Genomic DNA, 14286 nt, shown 5'->3' on the forward strand with positions numbered 1-14286 from the left:
CACTATCGGGACGCCAAGTCGTCGAGGGGAGGGGGCAGGGCCCGACGACTGACGTTGTCGCCGCAGAAGGTCGCACCCCGCGACGTACATGCGCACGGGAGAAAGATGCCGCACCGCCGCCTACGCCACACGGCCTTTGGCTGGCGATGCCACCGGCGGCAGCGAGGGCAGGGAGGCCGGGGCAGGGGTCGAGAAGAGGCGGCGCTAGGGTTGGCTCCCGGAGTCACCCACGGGAGCGTCTCAGGGAGCCCCTCATGGTCCCATTCAGTGAAAGCTAGGCCAGGGGTTTCAACCCACAACCATAGTCATATACATAGCGTCATATACTTCTTTATATTGTGATTGTTGAGAAGTTTGTTCCTCAAAGTGTGCGAGACGCTTGCGTAGTCTGTCATTTTCGTACCATCACATGCCATTCTTGGGCGGACGCCCCGAATGCTTGAAGTTGCTTGTCTCTTTATTCCTTCTAAGCGAGCCTCTAAATACTCCATTCATACTTTACAGTCAATTTTTTTTGAATTGTTTGAATTGCTTACCACATGTTTCATGTGGTCATACTTTACACATGCAGCATCTAGTTTTGCTCAGGCGTAGCATAGAAAAGTGTCTTTTTACCTTTGAAGAATGGTCCTGTAATAGTTGATTGGTTTTAATATATGGGATTTGGCATTTCCGCAAGAAAGGGTTTAATTTAAGTCTTCCAGATGCAATTACTCCCACATACACATCATATTTATTTCTTTTGTTTGTTTTATCTTATTGAACTCACCTCCATGTATTAGATACATTCATACGTGACAAAAGGTACTTACTCAAGCATATACAATCAATAACCACGAACGCCACATACAAACTTATATGGGGCACCCACTACGCAGCACCCATGCTACATGCATCTCGTAGCTATTTAAGGAATCTTTATTTATGATAGTTAAGAACAATAATCCTCTAGTGCTGCAGATATAGTCCCGCTGTTTTCCTGATGGCTTGTTCCAAAATGTCACAAAACGACGGGCACTCCATGTTTAGTGCTCCTTGACTTCTCTGTCTCAACAAAAATGGTGAGATGAAATAGTTAGGCCCCTGATAGTAAAAGCAACTATTTCTGACACATGTAAGTGTAGATTTTAACACAAAAGCAACACAAACAAGGACGCGGATTCGTTTAAAATACTAAAATAATTCAAATAATTCTGACTTGTTGTTGTGAAAGATGTTTGAGTGTGTGATGTCCGTGCCAAATTCTAGAGCATTTAGACATCTGGGTAGCTCTCAGCAAAAAAGACAGATTTGGGGTCTGTGAAAAAAGTTTACTGTTTGTGCATTGCTCAGACATGATTTTTTTACCTCAGATGTCCGAATGCTCTGGAACTTGACAAGAACATCAAGCACTCAAGCATCTTTCACCATAATTTTTTTAGGAATTTTTGAAATTTTATAGCATTTATATTGAATTTACTATTCATAGGGTGTAGATGAGCTCGGGAGCTGAATTGGATATTCGAACAAACAAGTCAATATTTCCAGATTATTTAAGTCTTGTGTGCGTGAAGAAGTCATGCATGTTTCACATATCTGGACAATACATTAATAAAAACTCTATTGGCATGCTTTTTCTCTTCTTGAGTTTGAATTGGCTTGCTATTCAGTACTGTACAATAGTTACACCTCTTAATATATATTTATTTGCTAAAGGCGATAGAGATACTGTTATTTCTAACTTGGCCAGTATACATCATCTCGAAAATAGTTAAAAAAAAGGTATCACGGCATACTGAAAGTGCTAGAAAACGAGCATGATACTATACCTCTAGAGAACCTAAAGGGCCTCACGTATCACCTCTACAATATATGGGCGATTTACGGAGTCTCTCAAAAAAGTCTCTTCATGACTTACGTTTCGGAAATCTACCAAAATGCATAAAACATGCTCCTAAATTCTAAATTTCATTTTATCTAAAAGAGGTCCACATTTCATGATGTTAATAATTTGGTTTCCAAATAGTACGTAATTTGGTTTCATTTTATTCTTTACTATTGACTTTGTAAAACACATATACCGATTTTAAAAATTAATAACGCTGCTTCGTATGTTGGAAAGATGAAAGTGTAGACCCAGAATGTATTTGTCACATATCCCATGCATTTACAATATTGGTTGCACTGTTCTTGAAATAATAAATAAATATGGGTGTGGTTTCTGTTCCGAGAGAAAACTGTGTGTGCTTCCTTACGTTGATCCCTCTGATAAATGAAAATGGGATCAACCCGAAGTTGGACAGTAAAAATAATCCAACTAACTTTTACTTGGTTTACGCTGAAAATGTAGGACGAAAACTCCAACACTGCTTAGTCTTGGTCGGCAAAAAGCCTAGCAGTGGCATCCATAACTATTATTTTAGAAATCTGATGGATATCTAGACACTGCCAAGACCGTTTTTCTAAAATAAGAAACAATTTAAGGTTGTTTTCTGCACAAAACCCTCTCAAAACTGGGTTATCCCTTCAGACATAATAGCCACAATCTAGTCATTCTGGCACCACTTTGTCGATCCTTGTCGCTGACCCTGAGAAGAGGCCCCTACTGTGGCCGTCACAGTTGCACTAAGACTAGCCACAGTGGAAGTAACTTCAGCAGTAACATCGAGTCCAACTCAGCAAATTTGCTTATGTGGCAATGAGTTAATGAGGAAAGAGATAGTTTGAGTAACTTATTAGCTAGTTACTGTAACATCACATGTCCCAATGCAATATGAGTCTATAACCTAATAAATGAGACTTTGCATGTAACCAAATTTATGTTACTACCCACTACGAAGGTAGTAATATAATATAGTCTAGGGATATGTGTATGTTACCAGTGTATGTTACTCTTCATTATGGCTAGTCTACAGGAGCGAAGTGGTGCAACGAATTATACCCAGGTCGATCTGTGGGTATGCGGCAGCTCTTCCGAGGAAGATTCTATAATGCATATGCACATAAATTTTGCAATGCCTATGCACACTGATTTTGCAACTATGGCTATTAATTTTGCAATACCTGTGTGCGCTTCTTAAGTGTAGCGAATGTTATTTTGTGCAAACAAGGACACATACACACATCTTGCTATTGTGCCCTTTTGGTGTACAACACAAATCATTTTATCTAAGAGTATTTTGTGTGGTGCAACTAAAATGACACATCGGCAACTAAAACGTGTTGGAGTTAACCTTGTTGATTAGCTATTCATCATGTTTAAATTTTTGCTCTATGCATTTAGTTGGGTCGTCCAAGCTAGTAGGGTGTTAGCTGATTCAAAATAAGTCCTACAGATTACTTCCCCCGTTCCTAAATATAAGTCTTTCTAGAGATTCCACTATGGACTGGATACGGATCAAAATGAGTGAATCTACACACTAAAATATGTCTATATACATCCGTATATAGTTTGTAGTGGAATCTTTAAAAAGACTTACATTTAGGAACAGAGGGAGTAGAGAGTAGTGTGCATGGAAAGATTTGTCATGCCAAGTTGTGAGTGTCGTATGACACCATGCATGTGTAGCAATGGCACTAGACCACTAGTGTGTGTGCCGTTGGGTTGATCTAATCTGCATGGATGTGGTAACGGCATGAACCAGTGATGCGTGGAGTCCAAGCGGCCAAGTCAGAGAGCATATTGACGTGGAGATATAAGCGGGCGCAGTTAGTTGCGGCATGCGCCAAGTGACCTAATCGCCAGCGACTTGGAAGTGACTCAAACTGTTCATGCTAGTGCGGTTAGTGGAGCAGTATTAGTGGATCAGGCTCTTAGGCTTGGGCGTGCGTGTGTATGAGCGGTGATATAAAGCTCTGTAATCATGTTGTTTTATTTCGTCAAGAGAGAACAAGAGAAAAGCACAAGTGCGTGGGCACCAGATTCTGTGTGTTCTTCTCCCGTGCGTGTGCTGTGTGCGTGAGTCTTCTTATACCTTAAGTGTGAGCCTACTTCTTCCTCCCTGGGCATATAAGCAACAAAACGCATGCTCACGCCAGTTCGAGTAAGACTACCTTTGTGTCATCTGCATCATCTGTAAGTCTGCCATTTATTTGAGATGCTTTACATTTAGTAAGTTGTTATTTGGTTACAAATCTATGTGCTCTGCTTGTATGACTCATTGACCTTTAAGAATTCCCATATCTTATCTCTGAACCTTAATTCTAATGACAGGGCTGACAGTCACATTGGAACGTGAACTCTGAGTATTATTGAGAAGATATAAGGGTCAGCACATAATAGATGGTTGAGCATATAGCTCTACACCATGGGCACAATACAGAGTAACTGACATCAAGACTCTTCTCCTCATTGGCGTGATTGGTCGACAAAATAAAGGGCAACACGTTACCAACAAAACAGAAATGTTTATTTATTTGTTTGCTCAATATTGCTCTATATATTTTAGCTAGCTATATATAGGACTTTGTTGCATATGTTGGTCGTAGACATTTGAAAAGATATGAACGTATTATGAAGTGCAATGTAATTATGAGATGAATGTGGATGGGGGGATGTATATGTGATATGACGAATTTGCGATGGATGTTTAGTATGATTTTCTTGTGGATTTGGGATGCAGGGCTAGCTGCAAACATATGTTAATTTTCAGCCCTAAAATGAAAATACAGGCATTTCTAGGGTAGAAACCGCCTATAACACCAAACTATCGAATGCAATTGATCATAGAATACCCCTTGCAATTCACAAGTATTGGAGGTGGTTTTTGTCTAGAAACCTCTTGCCGTCTTGCAGCGGGAAATTATCATAGACGGTTCTAGAACTGCCTCTCATACTAGGACCTAGGAGTATTAGCGACTATTATCTAGAGGCGAAACTCAAGACCGCTTGAGAGTTGTGTATTAGCGGCAATGCTAGGGGGGTTGAGAGAGTTTTTAGGAAGGTTATGTAAAAGCGTTCGTAATCCTTTGCAGATGTATGATTATTGGTGTATTAGAGCCGCCTCTAATGTCCGTTTATATGCTTGTGGGCGGCCATTTACTCTGTTCCCCGGGCGAGCCACTGCTACCCCATCATCATTTCCAGGGGAAAGGTCCCTTCAAAAGCACCATTGTCTCTGGCTTAGAAGTTCCGAGGGGCTTTTTGCCACATTGTATGCCCTTTATTTGACATGGACATTATGTGTACGTGGCAGTGGTCTGTGGTCAACCCTCCAAGCATGCAGGTAATGTAAGGACGGAGGCAGCGTGGGTAGGACCCTCTGGTAAATCACTTACTGTACGGTTAGGTTCCAAAATTGGACTTCTGAAGAACAGTGAATAACTTGGCAGCCTTCAAATAGAACTATGACCTCTGATACATTTTAGTTGCATATAATAGTCTGACAGATAACTAAGGTATAGAACATGGCATACAAGATACAACAGGGCATGCGTCATATGAGTGTACAGTTAATATCCAATACTAGAAACACGTGTGTAACTCGTAAATGCTATATGCGTTGTGTTATGCAAAGGCTGGACGATTATATCACCTTGATGCATCGAATGAATCAAGATCAATGTTTTAAATAGCAGCGGGCCTCCAAATCAGCTATCAGGCTATAGTGGGCTATTTGTGAAGGTGATCATTTAGCGGCACCCTGCTGAAAAGGCTATAGCGGAACTATTTAAAATTATGATCAAGATGTTGTTAGAGTTATGTCAAATATTATTGTACAAAGGTAGGTTACAGTTGGACTTGGTTTTGGACTTGTGTAGACAGGGTAGGAGCTGTATCCTAATAGGACACTTGTATCCTAGGCCTCTCATATATATATCGGGGTAAACACACGATGTAACCTACGCCGACATAATAGCACAAGCACGCGGGGGAGCCGACGCTTGTGCCGGCGCCCGGGCGGCCGGGGTGCGGTATTATAGCGGTGTCATGGGAAGGAGCGCCTGTAGTCATGCCCCGAAGATGTAGCCATATCGGTGAATGTCATTAACAAATCTCGGTGTCGTGCCTCATGTGATTGCTTGATCCTCGGTAGATCAACGATGTTATCGAATTTATTCTAACAAGTGGTGTCACGATGGTTATAGTTCATTGCAAAGATGACGTGTGGGAGAATTGATCGAAGCTAAAGCTGGTCGGTTGAAGTATCTCTTCCGTGGAAGTCGTCTGGTCGCGTCTGGACGAGATCGGAAATCGGCGTACCAATCGGAAGCATCGGCGACGTGGTCTGGTCTGTGCTTGGGAACTCGGCCGGATCGTGATGCAGTGGCGCGTGCAACGTGGATCGGCCGTGCGTGATGGATCGATCCAGCGCATGCCCTGTGCGGGCGAGCACAGGCGCTGCGGGAAAGTTGGCCAGGCACAGTGTGTGTTGATGGGTGGCGGCCGAGGCAGATCGATCGATCTGTCAGATCGATCGGGAGCAGGGCGCCGGTGCCCTAGTGCGTGCAAGGCCGAAGGCCCATGTGTGGGTGCTGGTGGGCCAGAAACGTAGCAAGGCTGAGCGGAGCGTGCAACCACAGGACGGGTGCAGTGCAGTTTGGTTGGCCAGCAGGAAGCTTGATCGGACAGAGATTTTGTTATGAAAAAGGATCCGATTTCCTCGAAACAGGCTTTCGCCCCCTTTTATAAATAAAGGCACAAACGGCTGAACGATACATAGTGGTGAGGAAACCCTCATACAAGCAGGTCGAAACGAAAGATAAAAAAGGCATCAGGCAAATGGCACAAGTGCCACTAACCCTACGCCAAACATGAAGAGCAAAATAGGCCACTCCTAACACACTACAACCAAGACAACTAGAGAGGATTGGAGCCGCGCCGCCAGGAGAAACCACCATGCCACGAGGACCCGAACACACCGAGCCATCTCCGGAGAGGGCCGACTCATCGTCGAGACAACCCCCTCGCTCCGGGCCGTGGAGCGCCGCTCCTGCCAAGAGACAGCAAGGACCGAGAATGGAAACCACGAGGACACGTCTAAATGATAGGCGGTCATCGACACCTCCCCTCGCCAGGAGCAAGGATGCACTATGCCAGCGAGACAGCAAACCGACGCCAAAGCCATCTGCAACTGAGAGGAACCGAGGGTCCACAACGACGCCCTCAAGAGGGTGATGACACTGAGTGCCACTGTCGTCGAGTCCAAGAGGTGGACTAGGATTTTCACCCCGGACCCCTGGCACCTTGAGGGGCCCCAAAGCAACGCCCGCAAGAGGGAAGCGACATCCGTAGGTGCCGTCGTTGCCGGCGCCGGAGCGCAGAGCTTTCGCTCGGACCCGCACAAGCGCCACCTGCGGACTCAAGGTTGCTAGCCCACCCCAAGAGGGGAAGCCACGGCCTTTGCGCTAGGCCTCAAGATCCAGACCAGGGGAGCGCCATTGCCGAAGACACGACGCCACCAGGGCCACCCGCCACCCCTCCCGTTGCTACCCACATAGCCAAGAGAAGGTGCCACCACCGCTGCCACGCCGCCCGCCGCAGAGCCACCCGTGCAGACTCACCATCCAGGGCCGCCGCCCCGACATCCAAGATGAACCCACCACTGCCACTAGTGCAGAACCGGGCTTTAGCACCGGTTCGTAAGGCCCTTTAGTGCCGGTTCTGTAACCGGCACTAAAGGTTGGGGACTAAAGGTCCCTCCCTTTAGTACCGGTTTAGCATGAACCGCCACTAAAGGGCCACCACGTGGCACGAGGCGCGTCGTGGTCTGGGGGACCTTTAGTTCCGATTGATAATTTTTTTGATTTGTTTTGAAATAAAGCAAAAACAACCCACCTACTGGGCCGGCACGGCCTACATACGACTAGAAACCCAACCTCTAGTTGGGCCAGGATGCAGGCCCGTACGGCCCAGTAGGCCCCACACGGCAGAAGACTTGCAATAGGCCCATAAAGGCCTGCTTAGAGAGGAGCTCGACACGGTAGACGTGGCGGGGCTTATAAACCGCTACGAGCTCCTCTCAACTAGCGAGGTGGGACTAAACATTGTGCACTGCGGGTGGCAGCGCACCCCTTTAGTACCGGTTGGTGGCACGAACACGTACTAAAGAGGGGGATCTTTAGTACCGGTTGGAGCCACCAACCCGTACTAAAGGCCACCACCTCTTTAGTGCCGGTTCGTGGCACGAACCGGTACTAAAGGTTCGCCACGAACCGGTACTAATGAGCGCCAGCCGCCTAGCCGTTGGAACCGGCACTAATGGTCACATTAGTGCCGGTTCAATTACAAACCGGGACTAATGAGCTTCACATTAGGCCCTTTTCCTACTAGTGCACCAACGGCGCAACATGATGACATAGGACAGGCAACCAGACACGGACAACGTCAGAGCGGAACCACCGTTGGTCAGGACCGGACATCCCCGATGCCAATCCACACGCAAGGAGCTCCATCTCAGTCGGGGCGCGGATTATTGGGTCAGCCAGCATCGTCGCCGGGGCAGCCCAATCAGACGGGCCGCCGGAGCGGTGGGTCTCCAGGCCGGATCTGGTCCAGCCCTCAAGGTCCTCCACAACCTAACCCTAGATCCACCACACCACTGGCCGCTGGAGCTCCTGCACGCCACTACAGTAGTCGCCGGCCATGGCCTGACCCAAAGCCCCAAGCAGCACGTCATGGAGGGGGTCGCCTCGCGTCACCCGAAGAGGCCAGCACGCCGAAGCGCCGGAGCCTCCAGCTCGAGCACGCCGGGGCGTGGCGCGCCACCGCCAAGCACCAGCCCACAGCCCGTCGTCTCCCGCCACGCCGAGCCCCGCCGCCGCACGCCACCCCGCACGCACGCCGGGCACCATCGTCCACCACGAGCGCCGCCTGGACTAGATCCGCGGCCCAGGAACTCGCAGCCGCCGCGTAGCCCGCCTCACGCCTGACGCCGCCGCCACCCGCGCCTGCCGCCGCGCCGCCGGCCCCGCGAAAGCCCGGCCTCCCCATCTAGCGGGCCTGCCCGCGCCCGCCTAGCGCCAGATCGAGGAGGAGGAGATGCCCGGCGCCGCCGACGCCACCGGGCTTTCCCCAGCGGCGCTTGCCGGCGGTGGTGGGGGAGGGAGTGGGTGGAGGGAAGGGAGTCGACGGCGGCTAGGGATGCCCCTTTCGGTCGCCCGCGGGGGCGACGCGAGAGGAGAGGAGCGGGGAGCGGTCAATTATGCAGCACTTCTCGGTGGCTGTTGCAAAAATGGAAGAATTGATGCTGGGCCGGCCAAGGATCCGGTTTCCAGGAGAGGCGTTGTAGGGTGTCCAAATTGCTGGTTTGATGTGAAGCGTGGGAAGTAAAGAAGTAAATAGTTAAAGAGAATCACGTGTTACAATAGAGCATTACTTGGACGTGTTTGCTACAGGTACATGGATGAAATACTTGGGATTGTTTTTCTGGTGTTCTTTGCTTCATATGCGCAGGACATGGTAGCAGCAGGTGTTGACTGGGATTGCAGCCAAGGGGAATCGGTATGGGTGGCGTGCGTATGAGGCTCAGAGGAGTCTGGAGCATGTGATAGCGGGAGCATGCATACACAGGGCGTCAAGCAATGCACAGATGTGTGGGGCGGACAAGACGCAAAGTGGAGCATGGTTGCAGCCGGATATTTTTCGGCTGGGTCGGACTGGATAGTTTGATGGATCGACATGGACGTCGGTCAAAGCAGAAGACGGCGATGATTTCAGCGATGACGACATAGGAGCGTGATGCTGATGGTCGCCGACTTGTGGGGCGTGAAAACACGTGGTGCAGGCTTGAGAGCTTGTGCGGCTTCGACATGACTATGGTGCAGGGTTGATTCAAGGCAGTGTACACATGAGAGCTTGAAGTCGATAGGGCGCGTGGTAGCATAGCGCAACTACATGGAGTCATGTTGAAGGTGGAGCTGGAGTCTGATGGACGACTTCACTCTGTGCTGATGGAGGGGCTACGGCGTAAGAATTCGGAGAGTCGAAGCCTATTTCAGCGGGATAGCGAGAGACACGTGGATCGGACTGGGGCCCAATGGTCTGATGGAGATGTGATACTCGGCATCGGTCGATGATGATCGATGGTTCTCTGCAGTGGGGGTTGAGGCAGTGTGGGCTAGTTACCCGGGAGACTCGACCAGGACAGCAGAGGCTCGTTGCGGTGATAGCGGCGAGGCGTGCGGTAAGCACGGGACATTGCGACAGACCAAAGCACTAATGGTGAGACATGTGGTCATACAAAGTGTGCAGGGGTGCTGAAGCAGTGTTGACGAGTACCAGATTGAAGTTGGTGACTGGGTCTATCGGTGCCAGTTGATGGACAGGAGTTGACCATGAAGAATCTGAGAAAGTGGTGGAAAGTCTGAAGTTGTCAAAACTTAGAGCGTACATGGCCATATATTCTGTGGTCCTCAGTGCACATGGCAAAGTGCGGATGACAAGACAGAAGGAGGCAGAGTGCTATAGTTGTGGGACATACCAGAGACTATCTGGGAAAGGGTGAGACAACTGTGAATTTGACTCAGAGTGACACAGGGCGACGGTGAAATTCCTTCAAGTTTCAGACAGACAGTCAAGAAAGAGCGGTGACGTTGAGTTCAAGTAACTCTTATATGTGGCGTCCAATATGTGAGTTGTTCATTTTCACACAGACGGTGGCGCTGTGTGTGATGGTGTTGAATGGATTCTCTGGAAGTTGGGAGCACAAGGTAGAGTAACAAGGAACTTAATTTTGCTCGAGTGTTGATTGTGAGGAAGACAAGAAGGGACTACAGTTGCAGGTGGAGTCACATGGAGTCTAGGAGTAGGAGCGCCCGTAGTCATGCCCCGGGGATGTAGCCATATCGGTGAACCTCGTTAACAAATCTTGGTGTCGTGCCTCATGTGATTGCTTGGTCCTTGATAGAGCGACGGTGGTCTCGAATTTATTCTAACAGATGTCTTTTATCAAAAATGAAAAACTGGTAAATGCTATGTGGTGGTATATGATTGTGGTGTGTGTTGGTATGCATCCACCTTATGATTAGTATTAACAGAAAAAGATTTACCTGAAGATGGAGGTTATAGAACGTTTTGTTCCCAAAGGTGGAGGAAGTTGATGAACTGATGAGCTGAAGTCCTTCATTCTCCAGTACATTGATACACTTGGAAAGAGGTAGAGCTGTAGCAGCATCCGTACCTCTCAGCAAGCTAATCTGAACCATGATTTCCTTGTCGTTGAGGCAAGTAGCGGACACAGTTGGAGCTATGCTGCCGCTCGCGCTCAGTACCCCTGGTTTGCAGTTGGCACTAGCAAGTTTCTCTTTCTTCTTCTCCAGATTCTCCACCTGTTTCTGCAGCTCGGGGATGTACTTGAGCGCTCGACACACCGTCGTCGGAATGCTCAGTTTCTTCTGCAGAACCACAAGGCAGCAAAAGCACATCAGGAACTCTTGATTCCTCTCATGCTACCTGTCCTGACAGTGATATTATAGGTGTATGTAGCTATAGCTTACAGTGTGGTCGGCGTCCGGGAGGAGAGAACGGAGAGAGAGGTAGAGCTCGTTGAGCTGCTTCCGGCGGTCGCGCTCGTACGCGTTGTGACTGAGCTTCTTGTGGGAGCCGGGGCCGCCGGAGCCGGAGCCTGACGATGCCGCGTTTGCCGGCCTCCCGGAGAGCTCGCGGACGATGTCGTCCTCGAGAACGTGGAGGTCCAGGTCGAGGTCAACGTCGAGATTCGGCCACGGCGGTGACGGCGGCAGCTGGCCGGAGAAGATCTGCGCCTCCAGCGGAGAGAAGCTGTTCGCGGACGGGTCCCCGTACAGCTGGTGATCCATCACAGGCAGTTGGGCAGTATTTTTGGAAGGCTGCAGATGGAACGTACTAGCTACCTAGCTTGGCAATATTCTTTGTGAGCGCCCAGAAGTAGCAGCCTAGCTACTAGTAGTGGAGTTTCTCAAAACAAAACAAAAAACTACTAGTAGTGGAGAAAGATACCCTGAATCCCTAATCCAGTTATTGATGTGATGATTAAAATTGACTATCAATCATAGGCCCTATGGAGTTATTAGCCAGTTCCAAAGTCATTGGCTTATATGTAGTTTCGGTACTACAATAGACCTCACATTATTAACTATTTTGATTAGAGATGTCATGTAGTACTATTTTAATACGAAACCTAAATTCGAAATCCTCTTAACCAGTATGATTCTTGATCGCTTGGAAGAAGAGACGGAATGGGAAAAGGACAGCTACAAAACCTCAGTTTAGCTTTCCCACGAAATCCTCTTATCACTTGAGAGAAGACGTTTTTTCTCCATCATACTACTAGTTATCTTTTAGTCACATATTTTGTACTCAAATTTTAATGACCACAAATATTGTAGCCATGCAAAATACTAAACTGCTACCGATTATACTAAGAAATAAACTATTGTCTAGCATGTTTTTTCTTGACATGTCTATTTATGACGTGGAGGCTTATGAAAGTGATGTTTTCTTAGGGCAAATACAATGGTGTCATCTTAGCAGTGCCACATAGAATGATGTATGAGTTTAAAGGGAGAGAAACGACAATAATTTTGATTTCTTTTAGTTAAGGGTTTTCTCTTCACACTTTTCTATATTTTTAGGAGTATGCAAACATTAATTGCTAGAGATAACACTAATAATTAATTGCTAGAGATAACCAGTACTCCCTCTGTCTCGGTGCATTAGGCATCTAACAAAAATCAAATAATCCTAAAACGTTAAGGCGCCAAATAGTAATACTAGTTGAATGCATATTAATTAGACCCCATCTATTAATTGGAGGATGAATGCATGCAATTTCTGTGGCACGTTATTGGGATTTGAAGGGATCTCCTAATTAATAGCACGTCTTCAGTTGAGAAAGGAATGATGTGATTGGCTTCCTCTACGATTCAATTTTTGTTCTAGCCCAATCTCTTCACGCCTAGGTTGCAATGCACCTGGCGCCGCCCCAGTCATCTTCCCCGGTCCCTCCTGTCTCACTGCCGCCTGAGGCCCTGCCGAGGAAGCCCGACGGGTCCGGGGATGGCGGCGGGGCGCTCTCCTAGCTCGCCTTCTCTTTCCTGGGGGGTTCCTCGGCTGGATTCTCTAGGAGACGGCGGCGCTGGTGCTAAGGCGGGCTCCAACGGGCGGCTGGCAGGATCGGCGGCGACAGGCGGTTTTAATCCATCACGGGATGGCTGGTGGCTAGCATGCACGAGGCGGCATGCTCTGATCTGAGGCAGCGACGTCCTCGGGCGACCGTGCGGGGCAACATGGCCATGTGGTGGTGCGCGTGGACATGGCCAGCGCGAGCTTTGGCGGATGGTCTGGCATTCTCTGCCCAGATGTGATGCTACCGAGATTGTTGGCCCAAGGCGGCTACGCTGCGACAATGGAGGTCCACAGTGTTAATCTTGTGGCTAGCGGCGGCTGTGCTTCGCGCGGGCAATGTTGATCTTCATTTTGTGCTCCGGCTCCGGCCATGTCGGTCTCTAGGCCCATGGGCCTGGGTTGGGCTCTCTCCGGCGAGGTGGTAGTCGACTCCTCCACCATTGGCGTTTGTCCTTGACGACCACTCTGACCTACGGTGGCGGACTCGTTGCGAATTGGGATGGACACCGAAAGGTATTTGTGAGGTTTGATCTCACCAGACCCGGTGGCTAACCTCGCCATAGAGATGCAAATTATGGATGACGGCTTAACGCAGAGGGGTGGTTGTGCGGCGGCAGTGGTCCACACTGCATGTAGTTGCTGGGATGTGGAAAAGTGGTGATGATAACACATAAGTGACGTCGATGGTGGTTCTATGCAAGCACCTAGTCATGAGTTCTGGGGTGAACACCTAGATCCGTGCTGGATATACCTGGCAATGGCGATGTTTTATGTCGTTACCTTGTTGAAGGCATTGCTTGGATATGCTCAAATTGGTTCTTTAGGGTGAAAACCTAGATTCTGACCTCGTGTGGTTGGATCCAGTGACGGTGACGCATAAGCATCGCTCCCTCACTAGTAGAAAACATCGCTTTGGTCACAGCACAATATACACATTAGTCCCGGTTGCATCCAGAACCGGGACCAATGGGGGCACTGGTCCCGGTTCGTGAGGCCAGGGGCTTGCCGGGCCTCGTGGGGGCATTGGTCCCGGTTCGTCTGGCCCCTTTGCTCCCGGTTGGTGGGACGAACCGAGACCAATGGGCCTCGCTCCTGGCCCACCACCATTGGTCCCGGTTGGTGGCTTGAACTGGGACCATAGGCTGCCCTTTAGTCCCGGTTCATGCCACGAACCGGGACCAATGAGGTGCCTATATATACCCCCCGCCCGCGAGCAGAGCACTCCAGTGCTCCGTTTTTCTCTGGCCGGCGAGGGGAGGGTT

At 48.8% G+C, this 14286-nt stretch overlaps 1 protein-coding gene across 1 annotated transcript; it reads right to left on the reverse strand.

Annotated features, from left to right (window-relative positions):
• Positions 1–675: 675 nt before the first annotated feature.
• Positions 676–11785, reverse strand: LOC109738463 (protein IRON-RELATED TRANSCRIPTION FACTOR 2). Its single transcript, XM_020297558.4, has 3 exons — positions 11416–11785; positions 10969–11313; positions 676–1044 (listed from the first exon to the last, which is right to left on the reverse strand). The coding sequence occupies exons 1-3, from the start codon at positions 11734–11736 to the stop codon at positions 949–951; spliced, it is 762 nt and encodes a 253-aa protein (XP_020153147.1). The 5' UTR covers positions 11737–11785; the 3' UTR covers positions 676–948.
• Positions 11786–14286: the final 2501 nt, after the last annotated feature.

The sequence above is a fragment of the Aegilops tauschii genome, chromosome 2, assembly GCF_002575655.3.
Source record: "Aegilops tauschii subsp. strangulata cultivar AL8/78 chromosome 2, Aet v6.0, whole genome shotgun sequence".
Classification (NCBI taxonomy): Eukaryota; Viridiplantae; Streptophyta; class Magnoliopsida; order Poales; family Poaceae; genus Aegilops; species Aegilops tauschii.

Bases quoted from the DNA above. Each gene is read 5' to 3' on its own strand.
- LOC109738463 (XM_020297558.4), bottom strand. From the start codon at position 11,736: ATGGATCACCAGCTGTACGGGGACCCGTCCGCGAACAGCTTCTCTCCG. The intron at 11,314-11,415 runs GTAAGCTATAGC...GTGGTTCTGCAG, and splicing joins TCCCGGACGCCGACCACACT to AAGAAACTGAGCATTCCGAC. The intron at 1,045-10,968 runs GTAAATCTTTTT...TTGTTGAGACAG, and splicing joins TCTATAACCTCCATCTTCAG to AGAAGTCAAGGAGCACTAAA.